Consider the following 16426-nt stretch of genomic DNA (forward strand, 5'->3'; position numbering starts at 1 on the left):
ATACCAAACAGAACCGGAATTGAATATGAACCATGGGCAATTTACTACTTGGCGAGTTGTGCCGGAAGTGCAAGTGTACAGTCTGAGCGCATATCTAGCGCTGTATCTGATGTTTCAGTGCTACCATCTATATTTCAGAAGGGAGTGAAGTGTGATGGTTGAATATTTGTAACATTCTAGGCCTGTTGCTGTCTGTGGCGAGATCGGCTCGCATTCACGCCTCGAAGTTGGAAACCACAAAAAACGAACTTCAGCCGACTACCACTGTGGCACCAGTGAGGTTCGAACCCGGGTCCTCGCGATGTGAGCCCGTCACCATGACCACCACATGGCGGCCAATTTCAGATACAGCGATACTTCGGCTTAAGAATTTTTTGGCTAACGAAGATTTTTTTTTCGTGATTTTTCCACCTCGGCTAACGAATACGGATTTAGCTAACGAACGCACAGCCGTGTCGTGAGCTGAATTTTAGCATCTGAATCATAATCAGAATAACTGTCAGCCCTATGAAATCATGTCCAACTAGGAATCCTTTTCCCCCACCAGCTTATATTTTCGTTGAGACAGCCGCGGGCCATGTTCTGGTTAGGAGGAAACCTTTTCAAGATGTATCACCACTTCTTGAAAGTTTTTTAAAATCATTTCATGTAAAATAAAAGACTCAAATAATAAAAATTGCATTAAAAAGTAGAAAAGCCTGTTTTCAGAGCACACGTTCTTTCGGTACAAACCTCTTATTCGTGGTATCCCCACGTAGCATCAAACTGAACCCTCTGGCCATTCTTAGAGCTTATCTTTTCCACCTGAATGCATGTATCAGACACAGAAATGAGCTGACTAAATCACAAATGGGTGGTAATGCCTACGAACTTGACTAGGTTGTGTCAAAACCCTCTTTGAAACTAAAGCTGGTGTTGGTTGTGTACATAATGTAAAATATAATGAGCTTCTGTACCTCATCTTTCTGTAAATTCTAATTTATCCAATTTTGAAGCTGTTCATTTTAGCCTTCGGCACAGTTTTTACACTCTCGATAGCACTCATTGTTTCAAAACACTTCTCTCTCATTTTTGGGCCGTTTGTGGAACAAATTAAACGATTTTACAAAGAAACCTACGAGAAATTGCGTTTCGGCTAACGAACTATATTCTGAAACGAATCATCTTCGTTAGCTATCACTATTTTTGATGGATTTAGAACGCATATATTTCTTTCTTGGCGTCGTCTTACTGGCAATCATGTTTATATATATATATATATATATATATATATATATATATATATAAATGCACCATCATCTCATTTTGTATAACACGTTTTCACTAGCCATTTCAGTTGCTGTCTGAGTATATTTCCAATATAATTTTTTTTCTTCATAATATCCATATAATGTATATTTGCCACTGATTTTTGACGAACATCTCGCTTTATAACAGTGTTTCTCAACCTATGGTCCGCGACGACGGTGGTCTGCAAGCAGACTTGATAAAATTACTAAATTCTAATAAAACTTTATTCTAACTGAATGAGTAACTATGCAACCTTTGTAATTGATCTTAGTTTTTTTTTTCTCCAAGTGGGTTCAAATACAAATTATACCTTGATACTTGGGTTCAATATACATCATCGTGGAAAAAGGAGGGAATCGCGATCCTACGGAATGCGATAAATACGGGGTATCACTGAATTCAGTCAAAAAATTCAATTTATTACTTCAAAAACAATTTATTGCCTCAAATGGAATTTTCTAATTGCTGCAGAAATTACTGGGGGGGGGGGGGAAGGAAAGGAGAGAAAATTAAAGACTGATATACAAATTGGGGGAAGATGTTCAAATGATCAGATGACCATATTTTATTCAGAAAAATATGTTAAACTGGGATCTTAAATACGGTACAATACGGGACATCGTCAATTGCCATCAAAAACGTTGCCAGGAGGCACACTCACCAATTATTATTAAAATTGCTGAAAAAAATTGAGGAAAAACTTTGAACCTGAAAAATATGCGAGATGAATATTTATTATATCATAATATAATTAATATATTATGAAAACGGTGTGCATTCATATAGTACATATTATAATTTCAATATTTATTGTATAAAAAAAATCGGAACCAAAATTAAAGGAATGTCCCATAATACGAGACATAAGTTGTCCATGAAATTGTTTCAGACCTTCTACTGAGCCTTGGCATCAGAAAGGTTGAAAAACACTGCTTTAAAACGTTGTTTAGACATTAAGTGTATCTAATTTTATTCTGGTGACCAGTACAGGTAAGACCCACCACCAAAGCAGAATATGCTGAGATCTGCGACGTACATCGTAGAACAATCATTGCTACTGTAGAACAATCGGGAAGAATTTTAAGAAAAGAGTAGAAAACACTGTTATGGGAATTTTTACCACAGATCATTTCCAGTCAGCGAAGAGCGTGTTGCAGAACAATGAAAAACATTCTGCTTTTTTTGGGGGGGGGGGGTTAAGACCTTTACCCCTTGATCACTCATAAACATAAAAGTTTTGTATTCTAATCATGTTTTTGTATTTATCACTTATTTACTTGAGTCTGTATATATATATTCTATATTATATATATTCTATTTATTGTTTCTAATAAATAAATAATTAAAATACTGGGTATCACAGAATTCAGTCAAAAAATTTAATTTATTGCCTCAAATGGAATTTTATAATTGCTGCAGAAATTATTAAAATTTAAAAAATAAAAAATTTAAATAAATAAATAATTGTTTTTAATAAATAATTTGAATTTGAGAAAACATATATTCTGCAATGCAAAAATCAACAAGAGACTTAGCATATCATTTTCCAAGCATAATTTATTTGTCCCAAATTCCACAATCTACTATCCAGTAGGTCAATCAATCAGTAATTATCAACAATGTTTTTTGCCCTTTTCATATACATATATAACAAAAATAATTGCTTAAAAAGCATTGAAATACAAAGGAATGATTTCTCAAGCCAGAATCAAAATCAATGTGCCCTCTAACTTTTTTTTTTAAATTATTTTGCTTGATGTCATGCTGTGAAGAGAATTTTGACAGCTGTGCGGAATGACAAAGTAAAACGTTGCTATAAACAAGAAAGCAAACGTCGTCTGCACAGATGATATTCTGTGTGTGCAGAGGCATTTTCTCATGTTTGCAGCTTAGAGAGAACATTGATCAAAATCTTTTGAGTAAAAATAGTTTGAAATGATTCGGTGGAAAAAATAAATTCTCAAAGATCTGGCGTTTAAAAAAACAATACCATTTTCTCAGAATATCCCCCCCCCCCACACAGTTCTTACATTTTGCATTACAACACGCAAGTATTTGTTTCAAATCTTTTTCAAAAAAATTGTGGAGGTTTTTATTAAATTTAAGTCATTATTTGGCGATTTTTGTAGCACCTTTGTCATTTTCACGAGGGTTAATTAGACCAGAAACTAGAATTTATTGCACCTGGAATTTTTTCCCAGCATTTCTTACTGAGAGGTTGTACACATTATTTGCTCAATATTGGGGCTTGTTGCATCTTGGCATCATCTATCTTCCTTAAGAGAGAGTTATCATTTCTAATCAGAAAATATTCTGTCAAAGAATGTGCATGTATTGAAACTCATGAAACCTCAAACTTTGCTTTCAATCATTGTACAGATTCCTCATTGACCTGGGCTGCCAATGAAATTCCTAACTATAGCATATCAAGTGTATTGCAAACTCAATCGTCCCCTCTTTGTGCTAGCAAGATTTGCTTTTCAGTCTGCTGCTTCTGATTAAAGTGTATTTTAACCCCCTAGGAAAGTATAAAAATGAATAGGAAACTGAAGATTTTACAAGAATAAATTGCATTTAAAAAAAAATGTCAGACTGCCAACACTTTATCATCGAAGTAATTTAGGTATATTTTCAGAATCACCATAGTGGCAACCTCTGAATAATCAGATTTTATCGATTTTCAATATCACGTCATCTGCAGTGCTCGAGTGCATATGGTTAACTATACTTTCTATTGTATCCTGAATATGTACTTCTTATTGACATTTTTGTATTGATACATATAAACACCTTACTAAATGGCAGCAAATTCTAATAATAACAGCTTCAACCAACTGGTGGTCCTGCTTGTATGATGTCCCAAAAATCACACTTTATGCAAATGAACCATATTCAATATAGAAAGCATATCCAGAAATACCATCAGTAAGTCATTATTGGTACTGTTTCATTCACTCTCAAGAACAACTTGTGTAACATTTCCCCTTCCCTCAGATTAAGATCAATCTAGATCGGGGAGACCAACAGCTGGCCAGAGAAGTGATTTTGTGCAGCCTCCAACAAGGAAAAAGTTCCACGTAACAAATTAAATTTGTGATCATTATTTGAGATATCAGTTCCAACAGCAGATTTCCTGATTAACAAACTACTTATTTCTAGTGACGAAAGTAATTTAATAATTAATTTGAATAATGGTGCTACTTATGTGCTGAAGTGGCACCACTGGTGCAGCCCACGGCATTGCAGCTGACCATTATGTTGACCCACAAACAGAAAGAAGTTGGCCACCCCTGATTTAGCATTGATGTCTTTCAGTGGGAGACCCTTAAATAAATGGTCTATGAAATGGCTGTTTCCACTGCCATGTTCCTCGTGACCAGAATTGCCAATTCTCAAAAACTCCAGCCTTCATAGACTGTATCAAACATGAGAAGCTTTACTCCCATAACTTATTTTGAGCAGCTACTGTGGCGTTATTTACGGCGTCCAACATGTACATTAACTCTGTTTATACAGAAAATAGAAAAGCAGCCATATAAAACAAGAAAGAGGGATTTTTGCTAAAATTCAGTATTACAAGTTCAATTAGCAAATGTATTGAAGTTTCTTTCCCCATTGGCAGAGGAAAGGATGTATGAACAAACCACCCCCCCCCCCTCCTGTAAATCCACTGAACACAAAGTAAAATTTTTTAAGGACCCTGTGAATTTTTTTTTTGTACCAGCCTCCTTTTTTCTTACAAGGGTAAAAGAGTTATAAAGCAGCTGCAATTTCCAGAACTGAAATATTTTTCCCCTTGAAATCACATGTGTAAATGGAGCTTGAGTGTATGTCATTAACCCTAGAATACCAACTCTATGTCTCAGGCCAGTATTACACTATAAAAGTTTGATAAAAGTCCTATTATAAAACTTGAAAAATGCAGCCAATAAGGTCAACGATTGCATTTTCTAGAATGTAACCAATAACCTTATTGGTTAAGATTTTTCAAGTTTTATAGAAGAGATTTTATCAAACTTTTATAGTGTAATACCGGCCTCACAGATGTAGAGGTATAGGCAAGGTAGCATGCAGTTTTATCAGCTTTTTTTTCAGTTAGTATTCTAGGGTTAAATGGGATGAAAATTCCTTGCTACCCAATTGTCTTGTGTCATTCCTGTATCTTGCACCTATTCTAGCACCTTCCAATGATGTTTCCCCATGAGAATATGGTTCATTTACATAAATTGCCTACCACACCTCAAAGTTTGTATGTGTAATTTTGAGATGCTCTGTACAGCTCCATTTGTCTTTTTTCTGAGAGTTTTTCTTGTATTGAAAAAAACTCTATACTTTAAGAAAGTCCTGTATAAAAATTTAAAAACCATGCAGAGCCGCCTCATATTCCACTGTTTGTATGGGAAAGGGAAAATTTACCACGGTCATTTTGAAGAAACAGAGAAAGTAAATTTTTATCAGACCTATAACCACCAGTTGGTTAAAGCTGATGCCAGATTTTTAAGACTCTACTGCATGTAGAAGAAGGAGGTTAAGAGATTATGTACTTAAATTATAGCTAATCACAAATGTAACAATAAATTTTTTGAGACACAAAAATAAAGACTGGAATATTCATCTTCTTGAGTACAATTTTTCTTCTTATCCCCCATCTTTTCTTCAAAAACTTGCAAAATAAGAACAAATATTGCACAAGCTTTGCGATCCATACCATTCTGGATCACAACATTCATAAAAATCTATACGAATGTGAAAAATGTTTCGCACCATCAACTTTGCCTAACACAGGCATGTTCAACCTGTTTCTCGTGTCATGAGCACCTCGGAGCTGCCCAAGGCATCCAAGCGCGAGTGATACTTATTCTGAGTTTCAGAATACGTCAGAGTTGCAGTATGAGTACTCTTCTCCTGATGCTGGGCAGATACAGTGCTTGTGACTTGAAAAAGGTTGAAGATCCCTGGTCTAACAAAATAGCATTTCTTACATGTATTTGACATTGCATCGTTATCGACAAGCTCAGAGGCTACATGAGCAAGCAGGTTTCATAACTGGTGGTGAGCATTGTCCGTATAGGAACATGTACATGTGTGTGTGCAGAACATGTATACAAATACCAGGTTATGTGAATGGTGAAAAGTTGTGTATAGGAACGTGTGTGTGCAAAACATGTACACATACATAATTTTCCCTGCATAGTTCCACTAGAGTAAGTGTGCGTGCATAGAGTGCCTCAACCAATTTTATATCATTCGGTTGCAGCAGTATACAGTATGAGAAATGCGCTTACAAAAGCTGCTAAGAGAAACGTTACCAAAAGGAATCTGTCACAGACCGTGGCAACCTGCTCCCATTCAACTTTCATGGCATCTTTAGATTCTTGTTCCGACACCCTTCTCTCATTTCGCTCGATAGTCTCATGAACCTCATGCAAGATTCTCAGAAACCGGCGCTCGAACAATTGCTCTTCACCATAAAGAGTCCTCGGCTGCTGACGGAGGGAATCTCCTGTGGCTGTGCCAATCGCTACTGGTGTCTCACAACGATGACGTAAGCGAGGGGAAACAGTATAATGTTCAATCTTATCGAGTCCAACTTTTGATTCCTTCACTATATCCAATGAGCTGGATTTCTTGAGTCTGTGTTCATCCTGCAACACATATCGGAGAACTTCAATTTGACGTGTAATTTAATCATTTTGGAATTCATAATAGTATAATTATGATTATTATATACATACCATCACCAAGGTGCCAATTTCCAGACGAAAAACCTGTAGTTTGTCATGTAACAAAATATTTTACTGCCAAAAGAAACTGTCATACAAATAAAAGGGAAAAATGGGGATGTTTTGAGGGACTGCATAGAATGACCATATAACCCGTTTTCCCAGGACATTCCTGTATTATCTTCAGACCTGCCAACCTTCAGAAAGTAAAAATCCTGCAATAATCCAGCAAGCATACTTTTGTATGCCAAATTTTTGATGATAAGAACGAACATAAAAGTAATACATAAATTAAATAATAAAAATAATTTGCTTTCTGACTATTAAAAGAAACACTGTCCATTTTTTTCAATGATACTTCCTTGAATTTGTTATTTACTGAACATTTTCTTGCATTTAAAGTTTTTTTTCATGGAATTATTCTAATTAGCCGAGACTTATGGAAGCCTTTAATCCCCCCATCCATTGGCAATTTTTAGCTATAAATTAAGAATTCTGCCTACAACTGGCAATGCCCTGTGTTTTCCAGAATATATATCCTGATTTTCTATAATTTTTGTCATGAAATATGGCTGGCATATTAATACTTACTGAATTATCTACCAGCAGTTTTATGATCAAACATGTATAAAAAACTTCAACATGAATGAGCCGTCATGCTTTGTTTAAGTTAATAGATTTGGGTGGCTTTGACTACTGTTCATACAACTATGACCGCACTCAAAGTTCAGGTGATACGATGTCACAAGTGTTCTTTAATACAGTAGAACCTCTAGAAAACAGACATCCGTGGGAACAAAAATTTTGTCTGCTAACGGAGAGTATTTACTAATGGGAAGATGTGATATAGAGTGGAACCTTGCTTACACAACTTGCACATTTATACGACATTTGGCTTCAGTCGCAATTGGTTCCAAATGGATGTTATTGCAAAAGTGATGCACCGGTGGTTATGCATAATCACCAATCGTTTCTGTAAAAATAATTTTGTTACATTTCCCTTCATTTAACACTTTTACTGGTGATTATGCATAGTTCCCAAATAAAGTTGGAAGTCTGATATAGCAAATGGAAAAAATTTATAACCTTCCTTCTCTTCAATAAACCAATTAATTATTTTTCCTCTGTTCATGATACATACACTTCACATAGTTAGCGATAAAAATTAAATTAAAATAAGTGTGAAGATAAAAACATTCATAACAACATTATCAGTCTTGTAATGTTGACTTTCTTTTACATGTATCAACAAACAAAACCAACATTACCATTTGAATTCAACATTCTGGACCAGTCATGTTTGGCTAATCAAGTAATTCATTGACGATTTATCATATTTACCAACATGAGCTTGGGATTAAGCAATCTTAGTTGAATATGATAAATTATTGGTTTATCACCAAAAATTAATAAATTAGATAAATTAGAGTTTTCCAGAGTAAAATACATTAAAGCCATATTCCATGGGACTAGGGATCGGAAAAAGTGTCCATTAACTATGAGTGTGCATTAAGGAAGGTTCCACTTTATTCCTCCACCCTCCACTTGAATGGGGGTAAGGGGTCACTTTATAAACAATAGAAACAATGGCAATGGGAAAACAGCAAACTCAATGTGTTTTCTTTCTTCATTTTTTCAAGGTTTTTATTCTTTTCATGTTAATAGCAATAATTGAAACTAGCAATATGAATTCAAATTCTGGAAACCCCGTAAACACAGAAAAATCTAGTTTCCCGGGCTAAATTCAGAAAGGGTCTGTACCTCTAATTATGTCTGTCCTGACGTTTTTCAAGATATCCTGTTTTTCCAACAAAATCCCTCCCCCAGAATATATATATATTTTTTTAAATTCTTCTACACTTAGGACTATATACGAATATGAAAATTTATCTCAAATACTTTGTCATGCCGATTTATTTATTTTTTATTTTGGGGAATTAATTTTAATGTACCATTATTTTCTGTAATGCTTTACTTTCTGCCATTGTCAATTCTAGCTATAATTGACAACTTTGTTAATTTTATTTTTTTTTGGCATAACATTTGGCAAAAATCAACGATTTCCAGTTTCTTGAAATCCTGATTTCCCATATTTTTGTTGAGGAAACTGAAGAGATACAATGCTTGCGAGAATTTCCCTTATTGACAATAAAACAATATTCTTCACTGACAACATAAAAACTACATGGATAAATATCACGCATACTAAAGCATCATGCATGTATTTTGAAATAATTTGTTAACATTTCATTATGAAACCATCTAAATTTTTCTCACCTTGCTATGAGGAGCAAACGACAAAAACAAAACTTTTGCCAGGCATCCCAACATCAATTTTTTTATACATACAGGTACTTGAGTGCCGCGCCTTCCTCTGCTGTGGACACTGAGAGTGAAGACAGAGAAAACAGTTGCACATGCAACCAAGCTCAGTGTGATACCATAATATATGCCTATAATGACGAGAATGCGAAGTTAAAAAATTTAATCTAAATCAGTGCAACAATTTACACTAGGGGTGCACCTCCTTTTCAGTACGTGTGCCAAATATGCATTTTTGTTTTCCACATTTATGGGCCAGAAACTTATATATATATATATGGGACGAACATTGTTGTATATGACCCATATTTTACAGAGCATTCCTGTGATTTTGGTGGTTTCAATTTTTTTTTTAATGTCCCCTTTTTTCCAACAAGGGTTACTTGAAATATTATTCTTCACTGAAATCAAGAATTAAGATCATTTTTGTGACTTATAAATTATTTTATGACAATGATCAGTCTATCATAATTAATTATTGGAGAAGAATAGGACAAAATGGGATGGTTGAGCTTCTGGCACATTCGATGCTCCAAGCGAACTGACAATGTTAGTACTAGAGGTGGAGAAGAAGCCTCCGTGCAAGCAGCAACCATTTTGATTGAGTCATTTGGCTTGTGCTAAAGTTTTTCTAAAAGCGGTATAATTTTTTTTTGGATAGTTTATTTGCGTTCATTTCAGTTTGAAGCTTAATAAAGGTAACTTCATAAATACTAGTAAAAAGTGCAGTTCTTAGCAATTAATTGACAAACTTTATACATATACTCTTGGTAAAAGCCTATAATCTGCATTAATCACCAATTAATGCATCGATGGGGATCTTACCTCCCCACGTTACCTTAGTAACGCATCTTACCTCCTTCTTGCTTTATTATTCCCTTTTCTTTGCAGATTAACGGAGATGGTTCAGATACATAAGAATAAGACTGATAAAGGAGGGGGAGATCCGGAATTGTTTAATCTGTTAGTTATTAGGGGGGGGGGGGAAATGGTACACAAACAAATGGCTGATTTCTTTCAAGTTCCACAGTCAATGAAAACACTGAGTGTTTAATTATGATCAGGAACAAGTTGAATAAGATAAAATCCAGCACATATAATTTCCTCTGTACCAGATCACAAAAATGTATGGAAATGCATTTGTAGAAACAGCTACCATGTCAACTGCAATCAATGGATTTTGGAAGACAAGCATTTGATTTGTCAATCAAGAAGTTTCTAGTGAACTTAATTTTACACTTTCTGAGATTACAAACTGGCCGTAAGCTGCCATTCTACTTTCAATGCTCCAACATGCTGTCAATGACACCCCTAACCCTGCTGCTGCTATCGAAATCACCCAGTCTGCTGCTATCAATGTCAAGTAAGGGGGAAAAACATTAATTATATTCCAAATGTCCTAAACATGAAGAAATCCAACCAATTCCTAATTACAGTGGTTTCCATTATGTAAAAAAAGAATTGGAAAGTATGGCAAGATTTCAGTTTTGATATGGAGTCACCACACAAAAATGAACTTCTGGCAAAAATAAATATTAAAAAAAAAAAAAGAAGTGGGGCAAAAATGAAAATTTCCTAAAAAAAATTGGTACTATGAAGCAAAAGTGAACAAGACAAACTGAAAACGGTCACACTCTGATTTTTCATCAGAGGCTTCTGATTATGAGTATCTTTACTTTGGTAATTTATACCAAGTCTGCTGATGGCTGGATTTGATGTTGGAAGAGTAAACAAGGGCTCATTGTACACACACACATGTGCAGGTGAAGAAGATGAAGATGCAGAATCAGTTCATCTCTGTGCATTATGCCAAGATTAGGTTCATCATACCCCCTAAGCAATCCCATCATGAAGTTTTGTTTCTTCAACAGAAAAATATATTTTTTAAATTAACAAAAATATAAAATAAGTTCATTTGTACATTATAACAATTATAAACATTAGTAATGTACAATTAAATATTTTTTTTCAAAAATTTTCCAAGTATAATTGTTGATTTTATAAACCCAAAAGCACTAGGTATCCCAAGTCTTTTACCCCACTCTCCCCTACTCATATAAATAAATTTATCTCATATATTTGTCAAACACATATTTTTTTTTTTTTTTTTTTTTGTTCAATTAGATTTTTACACATTGTGACTTGCAGTAGTCCTCCATTTCCTGCCATGGGCGACTTTTCAGCAATTTTGGCTGAAGATGGCAACTCTACTTGCTTTTGGCTGTAATTGGCAATAGTTAATAAGGTTTTCATGACCATCATTCGATGAAAATTGTCTGTTCGGGTTCAAAGATTGTCTGTTTGAGTTAGTTCTCAATGTTTCCCCAACACTAGTGGTTGGCATCTTACGGAGAATTGATAAAACTGGGCCAAAAGTCAAGTTTTCCAGAGTTTCGGGTTGTATTTATGCAAACAAGTGGCTTGACATACACTATTGTTTTGTGACCAGTCAGTTGATTCTATGGCTGGCAACGAATTGAAAACAGCTTTTAGGCCATAAGAACCTAACTGGCTGAGAGATTCTGAGTTATACGCATGGCTGTTGTCATCATTCTGTTGTTGGATCTTGAAGGGGAAGGTTCTCATTCTTTTCAGAGCTGGGATACAGGATCTGCTCAATATCAATGGCAACTTTACTTGCATTTGACAATATTTTGGCTGCAATTAGCAATTTTACTAGCATTTGAAATCTTTTTAGCTGTTACTGGGGATATCCCGTATGCATCCAGATTTCCCATATTTTCATGAATAATGGCCAGCCTAAGTATTTATTGCATTTTGTGTGTAAGGTACTTTTCTACCAGAACACCTTTCATGGGATGGATGGTATCCATTGGCAGGCCGCATTTGGCCCACAGACCAGAGGATGTGCACTCCTGATTTAGACAAGGAGACAAGAACTTTCAAACATGTTACAAACACATGTAGCATGCCTATTTCACGTCACATGACATAGTAGTTCTTGCATGCTCATTTACTGACACCAAAAATGTAAATTATTCAAACAACAATTGGACTCACTGATAAGAGGAATAGTTGGAGAGTGAGGCAAGCTTCCTCTTGATGCTGTCAAGATGAAAATGAGAGAGACCAATGACCCCACACTAAGAGTGATCTTTTCTCCCGAAGAACATGGAACGTAGAATGAAAATACTGACACCAGGTTTATCACAAAGCATGGGAGAATGAGGTTTAGAACAAAATACAATGGACGTCTGCGAAGGCTGATAGTGTATATGAGCAAATGGTACATCTCGTCGCAGCACGGGAATCTTTCATACTCCAATTTTGATGAGAAAGCATCTAGTTCAAATTCTCCATTTGGATGAAAACCAGAAATTTCTGCATTATTTTTCTCCATAGCGAGTTCAATCTATGTAGGAAAGAAAAAAAAAATGAAATGGACGTGTATTACCAATTTGCTCTCATCTATTCCTCTAAAATTTAAATCAACAAAATCAAATTTACACTTTATATGGTAAAACCTCTCATATACTTCTAAGATAGCTTTGCTCAAAGTGGAAGAAAAAGTGCTGTTGGCTCAGTTGTGATCCTATGATGATTGGCAGACAACACTAATATGCAAAGTCGCTTATAGACAAGTCCTCATCAGCGAAACTTTATTTTTTATTACATACTACTCATACTGCAAAATATACAGAGTAGGCTAATATCCCCAAAGCAGAATGTGCCAAAATCTGTGATGTACGTCGCAGAACAATAAGTGCAACTGCAAAACAATCTGGAAGAATTTTAAGAAAAGTGTAGTGAAGAAATACTATTATACAGGAATTTCTACTACTACTGCTCAACTGTATATTCACCACATACACACTCCTCTATGGAATTTCTTACGAATTGGTACATGCTGGAATGTGTGTGTGCCTGTTGTGAATCTAATATGGAGTTTGTTTTTGAGTAATGCCTGCTATGTGTTATGCTGCCATCTGCCATCAATTTTTGTAACTATGAGTAAAGTGTAATTAATGATTGAATAACTGTATGACTGTTGCTCTCTGTGGCGATACTTTTAAACGGACCATCGGCTTGCATTTGAGCCTTGAAGTTGGGAACCATAGAAAAAAAAGACAATTTCTACTGCAAAATATTTCCAGTCAGCTGAGGGCTAGTTGCATAACAATGCAAAACATTCTGCTTTTTTTGGGGGCTACTATTATTCAAGATTGATGTCAAGTTTTCCAAATACAAGTGCCCCCCAGATTAATTCGCATGTGAGCAATACTACTAATGCCATCTACAAAAAAGAGTATGAAAAAATCTTGATTTTTTTTAAATTCAAATCAGACTTTTTAAATTAAAAATCAACTGACTGCTTCAAAGAAATCTCGTTAATCATTATGTGGAAAAAATTTATTCTTGATCTCTCAAATTTAGTTCAGTGTTAACAAATAAACTAATAAAAAACAATTTGCAAGCAAGAAATATAAACACCAAAAATCTGTGTAACATGAAAGGTCGTTGAGCCTGAATTAACTTCATAGATTAACTTTTTTCTTGTAGAGTGCTTTTATTTATGAGGGATCTCCCGGCTAAAGCAAATGCCTCTGTTGACAACTCAGTATCACATATGGTGCAGGTTTTTAGAATCACTTGATGTGCAACCAAAAAATTCATTCAGCATCAGCTAAATGAAGAACATATTCTATTGACCAGATTGTTTCTTACACAATTGTATCAAATCAAATTTATTCATTTTCAAGAGATTTAATATTAATTTTGTAAAACATATTTATCATCCAGAGGCTATGATGCCTGTATGGATGATTGAGATTTACATGATAATTAATGAATAAAATAAAAAATATGACATGAAAAGAAATATAAAAAAAGTCACATATGCAACATAAACAAGACAAAATTATCAATGCCAAATAAGAAAAACATACAAAAATTAGTAATGAAAAAACATACACAACACAAAAAAGACAAAATTCTTAATGCATGACGAGAAATGTAGAAACTACGGACAATCCATAGCAGTTGGCAACTCTGCATTTGATACTCCCATAAGCATGACTCAGGTAAAAGGTTAAAAAAATTATCAAGTGCTAAAAAACATGTAATACTGTTGTTCTGGCTGGAATCAAAAGTGAAGAACAGTCATTGAATCTTTTTCTCTCAAGTTTTGAAAAATGTAAAAAAGTAATTCAGTCAACTCTCATTACAACAATCATTCCTTACAACGACCAGTAGGATAAGTCCTAAATGTTTTCACATAGCAACTATCATATATGCTTTTCTTTCAATATAATCACTACCCGATATAAGTCAGTTTTTGACGGAACAATAAAGGTCATTATAATGAGCATTGACAGCAATACGTTCATTTCAGTTTAGTTTTTGAATTAATTTGAAAAAAAAAAACACTAATAATCATAGGTAAAAGAAGGAATTAAAAAAGATATAGAAGAATTTATAAAATTAATTAATTGGTAATAATGTAATTACAAAAAAATACAAAAAAGGGGGTGCGGAAACGTAAATTGTATTGCACTAGGGGTGTGGGATGGAAAAAAGGTTAAGCACCACTCATCAAAATAAACATACCATTTCATTTGTTATTATTAACTTTATGTAGCCCCATTGCTTATTCCCAGTTATTTTTAACCCAACAATAATATTTCTCACAGTTGCAGTTATTGGTATAATTTCAATTGAGTATCAACATTTTTCCTTAGTTTACTCCTCTGGCCAAAAACAATGGCTCTAACAAGCGCTGGGTAGTTGTTTTCAGGACTCTAGCCTTGCACAAAGGGATCAACTTTATATATAGAGAGAAACCTTTATAAATGCCCCTCCCAAATGCAGTCAACCCCTCTTTTACGGCCAAATAATAATGAAATTTTATTTTAAAGGCTTCAATAAAAATTTTGTTAAATGTCTTGAATACCTGATAGACATCATGTGTCCATGAAGCAAACTTCAAAAAGCATGTGTGGACATCAAATGGAAAGAACTCCAAGTTCATCTGACATGTGCTGCGATAAACTCCTCTGGAAAGCCATATGATATCCCCAGAAGAATGAAGAATTGCATTTGCATGGACAGCAGGCAATGTGGACTGGACATCAGCACTACCAAGAAAAAAAATTGTTAATGTCATACAAAATAGTACAGGTTTTAAAAAAATGAAATGGAAAAGAAATGAATTCCTTGATCAATTAATTCAAAGTCATAACCTTTCTCCTTTTCATGCATCATTTTAAGATGTTATTCAAGATTAAAAGATACGAGTATAAAAAGCCGGCAGCATAAAATAAAAAGCAAAAAAAACATGTTTTTCATATCTAAACCAGTGATTCTCAAACAGGATTCAACAAGATCAATTAAGAGATGTATTTACATGATAAAACTATATTGAAAGTAGTACTGGCTGTAAATCAAAGCCAGTGTGTCATAGTATAAAATTTGCACAAATGAATGATATGATTTTAAAAAGTTATATTTTGAAAACTATTACACATAATGTTGAATATTAATTCTGTGCAATTATATTTAACTTATTTATTTTTATTGTGTGCAATTATATATTATAATGTTGGAAATTTTCTGTGGCATATGAAAGTTATAATGAAAGTTATGCAAATAAGTTTTTTTTTCAACATCGATCAATAAATAGCAGTGCTTCCCTAGTAAACAGTGTATGAAATAAAAAATGGTGACAATGAGAGAAAAAAATTTTTGTGTATTAGAAATATGCAAGAGTTGTTTCTACTCCTTCTGTGCAGCGTGCATTTAGAAATTTGTAACTGACAAAAAAAAAAGAATGGTTAAGTTGATTTCAGTCACTAAGTTCTATGGAAGTACTGCTATCTATTAAGCAAAAAAAACTTTGAATATTCTTCTCTATTTTCATACATCGCAGATTATGTGGAAAAAAGTTTTCAAAACATAAATTTTAGGAACTGTGTCATTTATTTGTGCAAACCCTGAACTTTGGGGTAGGACTGCCCATTGACCAGATATAGCCGTTGAGAACTCTGAATCTGGCGAGCAGCCAGTTATATTTTTGAACTGTGAATTAAAAATTTTTTTTTTTAGTTTGAGATCAATGCTATAGAAGTATGCCT

General features: G+C 34.3%; 1 protein-coding gene across 4 annotated transcripts in view; it reads right to left on the minus strand.

Annotated features, from left to right (window-relative positions):
• Nucleotides 1-2829: 2829 nt before the first annotated feature.
• The window catches only part of LOC149068773 (neuronal acetylcholine receptor subunit alpha-2-like), a 47613-nt gene continuing 34016 nt past the window's right edge, over nucleotides 2830-16426 (minus strand). For all 4 annotated transcript variants that reach the window (XM_089250518.1, XM_089250519.1, XM_089250520.1 and 1 more), the window contains 4 exons: nucleotides 15247-15430; nucleotides 12357-12708; nucleotides 9291-9466; nucleotides 2830-6935 (listed from right to left, as the gene is read on the minus strand). In XM_089250518.1, coding sequence (XP_089106644.1) covers nucleotides 6534-6935; nucleotides 9291-9466; nucleotides 12357-12708; nucleotides 15247-15430 — 1114 coding nt within the window. In that variant the 3' untranslated portion in view covers nucleotides 2830-6533. The remainder of the gene's footprint in view (nucleotides 6936-9290; nucleotides 9467-12356; nucleotides 12709-15246; nucleotides 15431-16426) is intronic.

Source organism: Pholcus phalangioides, unplaced genomic scaffold (genome assembly GCF_987345545.1).
Source record: "Pholcus phalangioides strain wild (caught in Gottingen) unplaced genomic scaffold, Ppha-v1.0 ptg000024l_1, whole genome shotgun sequence".
NCBI classification, from domain to species: domain Eukaryota; kingdom Metazoa; phylum Arthropoda; class Arachnida; order Araneae; family Pholcidae; genus Pholcus; species Pholcus phalangioides.